This window comes from Bicyclus anynana, chromosome 2 (assembly GCF_947172395.1).
Source record: "Bicyclus anynana chromosome 2, ilBicAnyn1.1, whole genome shotgun sequence".
NCBI classification, from domain to species: domain Eukaryota; kingdom Metazoa; phylum Arthropoda; class Insecta; order Lepidoptera; family Nymphalidae; genus Bicyclus; species Bicyclus anynana.
The window spans coordinates 3,192,718-3,207,518 of record NC_069084.1 but is presented as its reverse complement, the minus strand read 5'-3'; the positions used below and the strand labels follow the sequence as shown (position 1 = coordinate 3,207,518).

The following is a 14,801-nucleotide window of genomic DNA, read 5'->3' as shown; positions in this document are numbered from 1 at the left end:
TTTATGTTTATAGTTCAAATATATTGATTGATATAAAAAATGATTCAAATTTACATTTTGCAGGTTCTAAGTCAATACCAGACTTTACAAGACATGGAGTGTTCCACCACACAAAGTTACCTGCTACAAATGACTATCTCGTAAGAACTTTCAATGTTGTTCCAATGAAAATATATTTATACACGTTTACTATCTCAATTAATATCTCAAAATGCTTTTAAACTTTAAGGATTTGAAATTTGCATATTTTAATGTATTTTGTTAATTCTGATATAGATAGATCTATCTCACGAAGACAGTATGGTTAATGAAGTTGTGTTGGTCTTTAACATTAAAGACGCATTTAGTTTGTGTTCAGGCTCGGATCGGTTTTCGCATGAATAAGTGATGTTAGTATGCAAACACCACAGAATAGAGAATGATACAGAATGAGTCGTTATAGCCATACGGAAGCTGGTGAAAACCATGAAACCCATCCAAATAATGCAAATTTTTGTTCTGTATTTCAAGATTTTATTACATAAATTATTATCATAATGGACTTTAAATCAATATTTACCTATAAAAATACTCCATATTATTGAACAGTTTTTTAAATATAAACACAAGACGTCATTTTTCTAGAATCATATTGGAAGTTACTGATGCGATGCGATGTCGTAATGAATGTAGAATGTACGAGTATTCGTTTTTTATGGATCGGAACGTACTTAGTACAAAAACGGAACCAGTGGCGGATTTACAAATTTGCCGCCTGTAGGCTATTGAATTTTTGCTCCTACTGAACTCTGAAATTCTATAGGTATCCTAATTAAATTCGATAGATATCCTAGTTCGCAATCAATACAATTAGGCACCTTACATTGTGTCAATAAATTTGGATGTAATAGGATGTATAGGATTAAAATTTTAAAATTATCGTTACATTTGCTTTATTTCTGTAGAGAACGTTTTTTGTGTCAAATTTGCGGCCCCCTAAAATCTGCCACCCTTGGCTCCAGCCTACTTAGCCTACTGGTAAATCCACCCCTGAACGGAACCCTTATAATATTTAATTTATATTTGGAATGGCTGCATAACTGCCGTGTTACGCTCTATCTGCCTATTATTCTTTAATCTGTGGCAAAAACTAATGTGATAAGTTTCAAAGTGCAGTTACAAAGATGAACTTAAGCTGTCTTCGTGAGGTAGAGTGACTATAGTTAAACATAAGATCTGCGGGCCTTTGCGTGAGTTATAAAGGAGGTCAGCCACGTTCATAAATAACCTAATGTTTTATCGATAGCTTGTTTTTTATTTTTTTTTATTCTTTACAAGTTAGCCCTTGACTACAATACAATCTCACCTGATGGTAAGTGATGATGCAGTCTAAGATGGAAGCGGGCTAACTTGTTAGGAGGAGGATGAAAATCCACACCCCTTTCGGTTCCTACACGGCATCGTACCGGAACGCTAAATTGCTTGGCGGTACGTCTTTGCCGGTAGGGTGGTAACTAGCCACGGCCGAAGCCTCCCACCAGCCAATACTGCAAATCTATATCTAATTGAACTTTTTACTTTTTAAAGTCGGGAGAATATTTTATGTAATTCATCATTCATCTTTTGTTGAGATTAGAAGTGAATTTAAAGTGGACACAATTATTCAAGAGAGACTGCTCTTGTCATTATTTTTTTCAAATTAGCTCCATTTGTCATTTAAATTATTTTTTTAACAATAAATAACACGAAAATAAATAATCTCGTCTGATATTTAGTTAATGAGTTATCTGTACCTAGTGTAAGTTAAATAAGTGTAAGTCTTTGGCAATGACGCACAGGTTAAAAATATAGTTTAATGACTTTACAGTGACTGTTGACTGTTTGTCATATTGTGTTTGTCTGTGGATATTATATGTATGGTTTAAGGCTTAAAAGGCCTAGAGCTTCAAGACCCCAAACAGTTTTAAAAAGTAAAAGGAAAAATTGTATAGGCAATTTAAAATAATTATATTTTATTTATTCTGCTCCAAAAAATAATTGCTATAGGTGTAATTAAATCGTCCAACAATTAATATTTTTTTTAAATACTTCTGGCCATTACCAAGTTAGTTGTGACCGACCTCCTTTGTGACTATATCACTCTCTCTTTTATATACGTAACGAACGAAAGAGAGCGGTGCCATGCTAGTGAAGACCACTGGTGACGTCATAACTCTGATATTCTGATATTGTCCATCGAATCGCCGTGACCTTACAAACTATATGATACGTTTCTTACTTGAAAACTTAAATATTTATTCAGATGTCAACTTTAAAATGAGAATTTTTACATCGTTTGTTTTTGAACATCGATGTTTCAACCGATGAAAATATTTGCTTACAGAATGCGACTCGATGGATCACATGATCTTATTGACACAATTAAAGACAGTGTCGTTATGTATGATACTAAATATTATCTTTTTAATATAGCCGTTGAAAGATAATTTAAATGTGTATGTATTTTAAATTTAAATATTTCTCGTTATTAATCGGGTATCGGGTTATTTAAAAAATCTTTTCTAGTTTAAAAAAAAATTTTTAGATGTAAGAAGATATATCTAGAAATGTAAAGTATTTACTTCAAAAGGATGCGTTTGAATATTAACACGAGAATATTAACGGCCATTTTAATTAGGCCTAAATAACAAATTATCTCGAATATTCGTATTATTGTAAATTCGAAATCTCATGTTTGTTAAATTGCGTATTAAGTAGTCAAAAAAAAAATAAGAGTCAAAACATATATTGCGAAAGTTCCTTTATGTAGAGTTAAAAAAAAGTATTAAAGATTTACAAAAAGTTTACAAGAAATCTACTACTTGAAACTTGTATTGCACTTAACATGTTGTATCTCATTATAAATATACATATGGTAGTTCCGAGTTACTCAGGGATTGGAAATGTAACACAAAATCATAACAAAATGCTAGAGCCTTTACACATAATAAGTACAAAGATCCGTTAGTATGTAGATAGTAGATAACTAGTAAACTTACACTTATTATCGTATTCAGCTGAGAAAGCCCGAGCCGACAATTTATAGAGTACTAGAGGACGCCCGCGACTTCGTCCGCGTAAAATTCAGTTTTTCACAAATCCCGCGGGAACCATGGCTTTTTCTGGAATGTAAAGTAGCCTATGTGTTAATCCTGAGTAAAATCTATTTTCATTTCAAATTTCAGCCGAATCGCCGTAAAATTGACAAAGTTTCATACAAACTTTCACCCTCTATTTTATCCTCTTGGGGATATAATTGATCATAACTCTTTCTTAGCAGATGCCTCACATCTACTTGCGTTGATAGATCACTGTGTCAGTCAGTCACCTTTTGAGTTTTATATATTTAGATATGTCTGTTATTCATTTATTTATTATTAGTGGTTTGTGTGTAGAAAGTTGGTTTTGTTTCTGTAAAGATCATTACTTCAGTTTTAACGCCCTGTCTGTCAACCTCTTATTGAACACCATATCACTACTTCCAAAGACAAATGGACTTCCAAAGGTGTGTGTATCTACTTTTATTGTACACAATACTAGCAAAATGTACTTAAAATCATTCCTCTAAAATGCCGCGTAGAAATTCTAATTTAGCCCCTTAACATCAACATATTAAACAGAAGTCAATGGCTAAATTGTTGTTAAGACTAGTTTCAGAATTATTTAATAGTTAGTACCTTAAGGAAGAAAGAAAAGTTTATTTGGACTACACATCACACAAACGAAAGAAAAGAAAAGAATAATTAAACTAGGTTACAACTAGCATGATATGATCCTAAAAGGGTCTCCTCTCAGCATATTTCTAATCCCTGAACTAACTCGTACGTAAAGTTACGTCATATAGCGTGTAAATATGTTGCTTTATCCAACGTTTAGCTAACAAAAACAGTTGAAATCGAAATAAACACGTACCTTATTACAAATGTATAAAAAAAAACCAATTACATTATAGTTAAGTCATAGAGAAAGTCAATTTTCACCAAATTACTAACAGAGTGTTTATATGTATAAAAATAATATTTCACCTGTGGCCATAAACTTGTTATAGATTCAAATAAAAAAATAATTGTTGGTAAAGCAGTAAGATCACACTGAAATGGAACTAAGGTTTTTTTTATTTAAAGCTCAATTTCGTGTAATCCAATAGTTCCATTTTATTTGTATTTATATAATAAATCTAAGGCTAAGGCTGCTTCTCTATAGTGGCTCTTTATTATTCATTTTCTGTTCGAAAAAGTGTTCCACTCTGTCCGACTTGTCCAAGAACAACAAAGAAGAACAACGAAAAAAATGCAGTAGTTTGAAAACAGGTTTATGACAACAGAGGAAACGAATAAAATTCAAAAAAATAGAATTTCCTAGTAATTTCTATATATTCACATATAGTAATGTGTATAGTGAATTGAGAATCGCCGAATGATATGTTTACTGGCAACATCTCTCAAAAAAAAAAATACGAATTTATCGCGTAGTTGAAATCGAGCTAAGCGCTCGAGGCGCGCCAAAATTTGCCAAGAATCGCCCGTGGAATATTAATTAAAGAACAGTGCGATTCTTTAGTATAACTCTACGGAGGCAACGTGTGCTATTTGAAGCGTGAATAATATGTGATAATATACTTAAATAAGGGACCCACGAAGTTCCATGTATGTGCCATGGGTATCGGTTTTTCGGATGCCAATATTTGTTGTTCCTCACATTTCTCTATCGATATGTAGATTGACGTAATTTTGATGTTTCGTCAGACATTTACGGAATACCGCCATTTTGGTATCGGACTATTGGAGTTTATCGAAGTTAATCGTTAATGCTTAAAATATAAATGGTTGGTAAATGTGAGGACTAGAACAAAGAGGATAAAAGAAATACAATAATACGTAAAGTATTTCCTCAACAGATACCTTTTGTCTATCAATGGCGCATGTTTGCCTGCGTAAAATTATACTAAATATAAAAATCCCAATAACTAGAAGGGAATATTCAATTTTATACTCCAGTTTTTATAAAAGACCAAATATTGAATAGTGTACGCAACTTTTGACGCGCAAAGACTTCCAAGTTTTCGGGTATAACTTTTTGAGTGAACAAACCTATTCAATGGAGTATGCGTTGATTGGACGACGCTAAATGTTCTTCCCCACTTTAAGAATTAATTATTGAGACAATAAGAACTTGAAAGTAAAGAAGGAAAATGTGATTGTGAAGCGAAAGTTCTCTAAACATTTTTTTTCCAAAAGACAAAGAGAAATATTTTCTAACGCAACGTTTGTACAATTAGTCACAATAGTGACACTTACAAGTAAAACATAACCGCTTCCGAAACATTTTCCTATAAACTAACTCCATTGAATGAGGTTTCTTTTCGAAAGAAGTTAAGTCTCGAAGCTGTTAGGTAAACATCTAGTCATGAAGACCCTCAGACCAATCACCTTCTATTGAACTTGTATCGCACTCAGAATCTCCAACAAAATTGTCTGTCGTAGTTTGAAGGTCAAACTCACACAGAGAAAATATTTAACACCAATAAGTATATTATGTGTACAGTACACACCACTATAAATTTTAAATCGATATACACACACGAGTAATTTTAACACAATAAAACGTCGACTCTGTAAACGCAGTTTGTATGAATACGTTAGATCATGATCATATACTTTATACAGAGGGGTAACCTCTATCGAGGCAGGTCATATAGAAGGTAATTGGTCTGAGTGAAGACCGTGGGGCTATTGTACATATTAAAACTACACATGACACTTGCGGTAAAGGACAATCTGCACAAAACGTAACCAAGTATTACAAAATACATATTATAATTTATATATCGACTCTATAGCTTTAAGAGAAGGATAATCTCGACACTGTATGAAATACAGATATTTTTATCGTACGTGCCACACTGATGCTGCGAAATGATTCTAGATTTTTTCTGCGAAACGTAAACCTTAGAAGCATAGAATAGGCATTTAGGAGAGTACGAGTACACAAAGTTTAATGTGCTAAGAACACACGGCTACATTTTTAAGCACAAAGCAGAGAAAGAAGATTAAATGCAATAATCAGTGGCTTTTCAATGGAATTTACTACAGCTTTAGTAAATTTTAACGTACAATATGTTAAATTCATGTAACCCTAAATTATTTTCTGGTTCAATAACCAACTACAACTAACCAGTTCAATTATCCATGATTGACAATAATAAATACTCAGAGCGCACACGTGAACAGTTTTGTGTTTACTTACATTATGTATACAGGATGTCCCGTAATTAATGGATAACTTGGTCATCCTAAGGATTTTTCAAAACTATTCAAATTAGTTTTAGATGATTAGGTGGTGTATCTACCACTTGCGTTTTATCCATTAAAGTTCGCCTCAGTTATGATGTGCTAATAACATATATATAGTATAAAATCATTGATTAGTATATTAGACTGATTTAGTAACGCTCTAACCACTCGTTTGCAAAGTTTCTTCATATGCATGTGAAAATGTCGTCGTGTGCAAAAGGTTTTATTAATTTAGAGCAACGTACTCGGCTGTTTTGACACCATAGCATTTACGATTAAAATACGACTAGAATTGTTAATCAATTTTAACTAGTTTTGGAAACGAATAATCACTAATCGAAAACTTCATTTGAATTTGTGACAATCCTCGAAATAATAGACGAACGATCGAAAACGATTATCACCTTGTACATGTTAGATGAAAGAGTGTAACCGGATTTACAATAGATTTTTTTTATTAAAAAATAGTCCGTCCCCACAATTGCTTTTAAATACACTGACTAAAACATGAATGAAGGTTTAAAGATTTTTTAAGCTTTAAGATTTACCGTATGTTGTATAGCATTGTGCCATAAACATCAATTTTATCGAACAATCTATAAAGATTACATTCCTAAAAGGGTGTCAAAGTTCTTAGAACTTATTTGACTAAAGTTTTGAACTACCCCCTTTTTATGAGATTGAAAGATCTTACTTTGAGGCGACTATTGTAGGCGTTGATTTGTCCAGTTGTGCAACGAAAAATGTCATTTGTAGATATTGAAAAAATTAAATTGGAACCTGCAATAGTATTATAATGTTGGCACAGTGTTATTCTACGAACGAATACTTTTACTCACTACATAATTCAAAGTGTGCGAGTAATTAATGAATTTTCAAAACAAAATTTCAAAATCTTTGTCACACGCACAAACAATGTGATCTTAAGAGTAACCCAAAACTTATTAAAAATATGCCTTTAACTATAGTGTACAAAAAATATTTAAAAAAATATATTGAAACATTTATCTTCGATTTCTGTAATATCGAGTTGTGCTAAACAATATAATTAATAATAACTAATTACTATATATTATTTAATCAAATAATCACTTCACTAGGGCAATTTTCAATGTGAATAAAAAAAGTTATTGCTTCAACTAGGTTATATTAGATAGTACGTACTTTTATTGCAGAATTCTTAAGATATTTAAATAAATGTAAACGACGAAATCACGTGACTCATGGGTGCTAAACCTTTTATCAATTTTTGTCTGATTATTGTCATTAAACTGAACTTCATTTATTAAAATTTAATTCCGTTTTCGGTACCAGTTATCCAAAAATGGTACTGTTCCTCTATTTTTTTGACTTATTTATGGGTATGGGAAAGTATTACCTAAAATAACTTATGTATACATTTAGTAAAATACCTTAAGAATTCTAACATATTTAGATAACACGAAACTTACTATGTTATTTAAAAAAAGAAAAATTGTTTCATTCAAATATTTTTTAAGATGTTTATAAAAAGTTCGATGCGAAGAACATATATTGTAAGGCAACGAAGAGACTTACCAACATACATTCCCTGAGACTGAGACAAAATAGAAGAGGCTTAGATCAAATAAGAACATAAATGTATTACAAAATAATTTTAAGAACAACTGAGACGGTTACGGCAAGAGCCGACATTGTAAATACGTAACTATTAACTTACTGTATTTGAATAATAAAGTTACTTTCTTATTAAATTACGTACTTACTTACTGTATAAACTGTAATTCAGATTGCCAGGAGTTCCTATTACTTGACTATAATAAATCAACAAACATAATATTATTATTGTAAGAACACTGAATAGTTTACCACAGTAAGACACACACTGGTATTTCTTACTATAGTAAAGTTTGTCAGAACTCACAATCAAACAATCGAGGTGCTAATTCAGAAAAACGAAATTGTCTGTAGGTACTAGAAAATGTAGAAAGAAAGAAATTATAAAATTAAGACAAATTTAAAGGAATTTAACTACAACAATGTTTAATTTTTGTAATTAAATTACTTTAACTCGGACTTTTTGTCGGACACAAAAGTTTTCCTGTCATATCAATTAACAGTCGTGTACTATCTGATCAGCACCATTTAGCCATATGTATTTTGTGAGGCATATCAAAATGAATATCAAAAATCATTATGTATCTTAGTTTCAGAATATTTTCATAAATATCGACACAAAATATCTGTAAATAAATAAGGATTTTGTATTACTGACACTTTTGCCGTGACCGCTTTAACTTTAACATCTGACATATATTGAATTGTGATATAATAAATACAAATGACAACCGTATTTTAAGAACATTAACAATGGATAACATCATTCCCGCCTCTTGTTTTAATTATTTGTTTATCTCTATCCCCCTTACGATGCAGCTTTAAAAGATAGAAAATATTTTGTTATTGAGTCACTAAACTCGACCATGTTATTCTGAATATGCCATATTATTTTTGAACACAATTAAAAATGTTACTAAGTGTTGATGAGTGTAATTTTTTTTTTTTATATTATATTGCATAAATGTGACACGTCAAATATCTTCATCTGCTTATTCGCTTGATGTTTATGTTATAAGCCATATCAAAAGATAAAAGGGAGAGAGTGTGGATCAGATTAAAATGCAGTTAGTAATTTACTATCGTTTACTGTTAATCTAAATGAACTTTTAAGTATTATACGCCAAGAGGATAAAACTCTAAAGTTAACTATATAACACAATAAACATGTAAATAGCTTTTGAATAACATGGTCGATAAAAGTGATACGTCAATCTGTATGCATATCTATTAATATTAATTAAATCCATTAACAAAAGTGAACACCAAAGAGGTTAATAGCGATGCATGTGTATTGGCGTGGTACATAACAGTGTGAGGGGGAACGGAGTTATATCTTTACCACCAAGACTTCAATAAGGCTGTGAACAACTTGATTCGGTTCGGCTTTATTAAAAATTGGCGGTAACAAATTATATCGGTTGGATGAATCAGTTATTCGTTAAGGCTAATATACAATTACAAAGCGCAAATAAAAATGTAATTTTTTTTACTATAATATTAATTGAAATAAGAAATTTATATAACTAGGCACCTTCCACTAGGTTCATATTTACTGTTCTTATTATCTTTATATTAATTTTATACCTTACAATTATATTTCTTAATCTGAGAAACATTATATACATAAATAAGTTATTTTCCCTTAAATTTTATCGCGTCCTTGAATTTGCTAATTTAAATTCAACATAACTTGAAATCTCATAACAGTTATGAAATTTAAAGTTTTGTTTTCTATAATATTAAAATTCACAAAACAACAAAAAGTCACAAAAAATGCTTATCCATATTTTTTATACATTTCTTATATTATTCGTTGATATGGAATTTCCATATTAAACATGTGCGATCAGTGCTTAGTTAAATAAATAATAATGAAAAACATATGAAACTAAATTACTAAATATAATTATGTATTTATATTAAACAAATGTAACTGATTCTTGCCAACCAAGTGTGGTATAGGGCATGGTAATATCAAATTATTCCCACCTGTGATATTAAGTCAAGAAACAACTAACTATGCCAATGTATTCATTGAATGCCAAATAATGTGGGTTAATGTCATGTCCTATTATATTGTAATAATATCATTAGAACTTGCTCAAAAAGGTTTCTTATACATGCATTGACATTTAAATGTAGAAGAAGAATGTAGAAGCTCAAAGAAAATTATTTTTAAGTTTTGTCTTTTTTTTTAATCACGGTATCACAATATTTTATCTGTACAAATGCAATAGGGTAATCGGAATAAAACCCTCTTTAATCGTTCTATATTGTAATATGAGTTAGTAACTACCGTTACCATAGTATGTTATGGTGTCTGGGAAATATAAATTTTATTGATTCAAAAAATTATAAATCTGTGTTCATGAGGCGTCAAAGGGAGGGATAACTCCCTAGTAAAGATAGATTCTTTTCGTACTAAAAAAACAACTAGTAATTTTTTAACAAACATTTCAATTATGGGGGTACCTGAAATTAAAAAAATGTAAATAAATAATAAACAGGACAGAGTTTGTACATTGTTTTAATTTGTGACAATAATGCGATAACCTGTTATAGTAGAAATTGTTGTTATATATGAAATTGTTGCTATATATGAACTTTACTAGGGCATATTCAAGTCGTGGCTATCGACCAGTCCGATATTTGTAAAAGTTATTTTACTATAGTTATATATTCGTTTGAGCAAGTTCTAATAAATCAAAAGCTAACCGAATTGCCTAGATTTAGATCAAAATTGTTGTACTTATCCATCTGTAGTAGTAATAAAAGGGAATGTGAAGAAGTATTAGGAGAAACAAGTGTTAAAAACAACTGTTATAAAGAGTGTGTTGGGCCCACATTCAATCTTTTTACATTACTTTGTATTACCTCTATTATATTATTTTCTATTTAGTATTTGATTCCGGAGATCGCGTTTAGATTGGTGTTATTTGCTTGACCATTTAAATGACTAAAGGTGAACCGGCATTCCTGCCTAAATACCAATAACAACATGTAATTCAAATTAATAATGAGGCCAAAAGTTCCTAATTACTGTGCGGAAAAAGTTATGGTTAAAAAAAGACCAACAATATTTTTCGAGCCAAAACGACTTTAAATAGTTTACGTTATAACTCGGTTACTGGTTACTGTATAAAATATCAACCTGATCAACGTAAAAGATATTATTTCTCTATATTTGTAAAAATATATCCAAAATTTTAGCTGCAGTCGTAACTTGTAAGCACGATTTATTTTTCTTTAAGGCAAGAACATGTTAAAACATGTCTATCGACTTTATTTCATATCGCACTCTTATATTTTTATGTAAATAAAGTATGATTTTTTGCCATAACTTTTTTTACATAGCACTCCGGTAGTTCTTGCCATAACAAAAGTTAAAGTATATAAAAAAAACCCATACATTATATCACTTGCTGTTATTGGTTAGGCAGGATCCCATACATTTTTGCAAGAGGCAAGAATAATAGTAATATTCCATACCTTAAGGGCTATAGAATAATAGGTACTGACAACTTATTAAGTCTCAATTATTCAAAATTCTAGTTACCCTAAATGAATATTGAGTAGAGAATAAAATAATAGACGGAGTTTCGAAAGTACAGCGTTGTGATATGTGGGCCGAGTTTTTTTGAGTATTTTTATTATTTCTGTTAGTAGGAAGTTATCAATTTTTATTTGAAATACTGTGTCGTTTTTTTTTCTTTTTAGTCTTTCGAAATTTCTTTTTTTAATTTAGAAGAATATTGGTGAATTGTTGATTTTAATTTTTTTAACGATATATTATATAATATGATAATTATAGATGTATAACGCGGAATAAGAGCTTACATACACGAGGCATAGTTAACATGTAGTTCTAATTAGTCATTTATTTGATTTTCTGTTAAATACGTTTAATATCAACATATATATACGTTTAATATGTAATCGAAAATGTGAAAATAATACGACGTTAAGAGCTTCTCCCTCTTCTGTATCTTCTGCGCTTGTCTGAAACCACTTAACGATTAAAAAAGGTATCTTATATATGTATAAGCGGCTAGAGATTCTGCGCCGCTTATAGCTTATAGCTTATTATTGGTTGCTTGCGTAACTGTACTAGCTAATGGGATGAGTTGTCAAGTTAAAAAGTTGAATAATACAAAGCGAAGCTTGACTGGGTTCACTAGTACCATAGTACGCGAGTACTATATGTCCAGAAATTATCTGCAATGCACTATTGACGTCTTGAAGTTGAGACATCAATCGTTGCATGGCTCCACATAATTATGATGTCTGAAATAACACCAAATAATGCTATAACTGCTATAACATAGTCGAAGATATATATATACTCGCGATTTTTTTTAATAATGTGAACATTCAAATTAATTAGTATTTTTTTATTTTATAATATGTATGCCGTGGTTTCTACGAATAACAGAAATTCACGAACATCTTGAAATGCCAACAGTAAAAGAAGAAATAAAAACCAATAACATCAAGTACAAAGCCAGACTCAGAAACCATCCGAATCACCTGGCTGTACAGTTAACTATACCACAGACGATTCAACGCTTGAAAAGACGGCAAATTTGATTGAAAGCCAGAAATAACATTTACATGGAGCTGCTCCCACTGGGGAAGATTGCTTTTAACCACCAAATTTACTTACAACACCTCTGCTCATAGTCTGTCGACTGATCGCACGAGGATAATAGAACAAAAAAATAATATGTATGTCGTTGATAACATTTTTTATCTATATTTTTTATAAGTATACCAATAGTAGAGGAATTTAGTACATATATCAGTGTTACTTCTACTTAGATTGCTCTATCACATACAAGGACTAACGTAGCTGCCGTAGATCGGTAAAACTGACGGTAAAAACAAATTACGGTACTTTAGTGACGTCAATCCGACACATCGTTGAAGTATGGGCATTCAAACAAAAATCCAGATATTTTGATTAATACATCTGATACTGAAAAATGTCACATTGAATGTAAGGAAGATAAAAAAAAATCCATTTTTCATCTACGTTGCAATATTTTTGGAACCTTATTTTACAAACGAAAAAAACAGTATATTCAAAGGTAGTAAAATAGTAATTTTATTGTTAGCTATATATATATGTGTCAGCTATATATTTATGTGTTTGTTTGTGTGTTGTGTTCGCTCTTATTCCGCGTAATTTCGTAGATGCGTTACATATAAGTAAGTGACATAGATTTATAAAGTTGTCAGTTAATGTTCACGTACAACCTTTTGCCTTGGACCGCTTGTTATAATGGTAGATATATTAAAAATATATTTGTCTGTTTGCATATTTTATTATATAATAATAATAAATTTTATCATCAAATATATAAAATGCTGTATGTACCTATGCAGATGCGCGTTTAACAGTTTTGTTGATATTTATTGCCATTAAAAACTAAATGCTTATGTACCTTGAATTACTATGCCATTTCTATATTTATACTTAGTAGTTGTCAAATAAAAAGTATTTCTTATAAAATTATTATATGTAAGTAGATTTACATGTATCTATTGTTATATGAAATGTTTATATTCGAATTTGCCAAAATGTACTGATGTTACAAGATACAGTAGTCTTGTGTATATATCGGCATATAATGATTTAGTATATATATATATATTTACGAGTATATGCAAGAATCGGTTACTAAACAAAATATAACTTCTGGGTATACTGGTTTTCTGTTTAGCATATACATATTATGTCATATTATTCTATGTGTATGATATATTTAATATAGGTGAGTATACAAAATTGCGTCCATCCTTCTTTAGAATTAATTTGCAAGATACATAATTCTGTAATTTCTCTCTGGTAAGTGAATGGTTTTTGCTAATGAAAGTACTTATAAGAAATACCTACCTAGTATCTATCATACTTAATTGAAAACTTAATATTACGATATAACATATGTTCATAAAGATATTTGGTAGCTTTTGAGTAACATTTTTTAATTACGTACCTATTTTAAATACGAAAATACTACTTACTATAAATATCAACCAATAAACCGACATCATTAGTAATAATATTTATTGTGATACGTTCGTCGCCTTATTTTAGTAATTTTATCACTGAAAAGCATATCATAACTATAATTTAGATATGCCATTGTGGTTTGAGTAAACTTGTCACTTGCATTTTGTTACTTAATTGAAGATATAGATATATATGTATTACTTTACTTGCCATTTTATTGTCGAATTTACTTAAATCAATTACCTAATACAAAAGCGCAACTTAACATTTAGATCGGTTCTAATGTGATGAAGTGATGATTTTCGATGGGCGTTGAATTAATTTACGTAATGTTAAATACCTACACGTCAATTAAGATTTTATAAGTCAAGTTGCTCTTATATTTAAGTTGCGCTTTCAATATTGGGACTTTCTACTTAAAAACTGTTAAAAGCCGCATCTTTCTTCTATTAAAAAGTTAATCAATCAGTGATTGTAACCCCGTACTTATGTCTGTTTCGAATTTGGTGATACCGTGTACCGTTGAAACTCCATAATGTATTTTTTCTAAATTATAATATTATAGTTACTTATACCATATTATATGTCACTAATAAATATGTTCGTATGTGTAGCATTTGGTGGTTTTCATTTTAAAGCAAGCCCTTTCCTTGGCATGGAATGCTCAGATATAGATAATTACATAGATAAATATTCCTATCAAATATACGATAAGAACAATCTTATTTTTTCCTTTACAAGATAGTATTTAAAGTTATATGAAAATAGATAGGATAGATGTCCTCCTATACTGCGTATGCACGTTAGAGACCCAGTTTAAATACAATCCGATTCATGTTCGTAGTTACTGCGATTAGCGTGAGCAGAAAGTCAAGATA

The 14,801-nt window shown here is 30.4% G+C and overlaps 1 protein-coding gene across 1 annotated transcript in view; it reads left to right on the top strand.

Moving 5' to 3' along the window:
* Positions 1-14,539, top strand: part of LOC112045573 (uncharacterized) — a 38,549-nt gene extending 24,010 nt beyond the window's left edge. The window contains exon 13 of the mRNA XM_024081818.2: positions 64-14,539. Coding sequence (XP_023937586.2) covers positions 64-70 — 7 coding nt within the window. The 3' untranslated portion in view covers positions 71-14,539. The remainder of the gene's footprint in view (positions 1-63) is intronic.
* Positions 14,540-14,801: the final 262 nt, after the last annotated feature.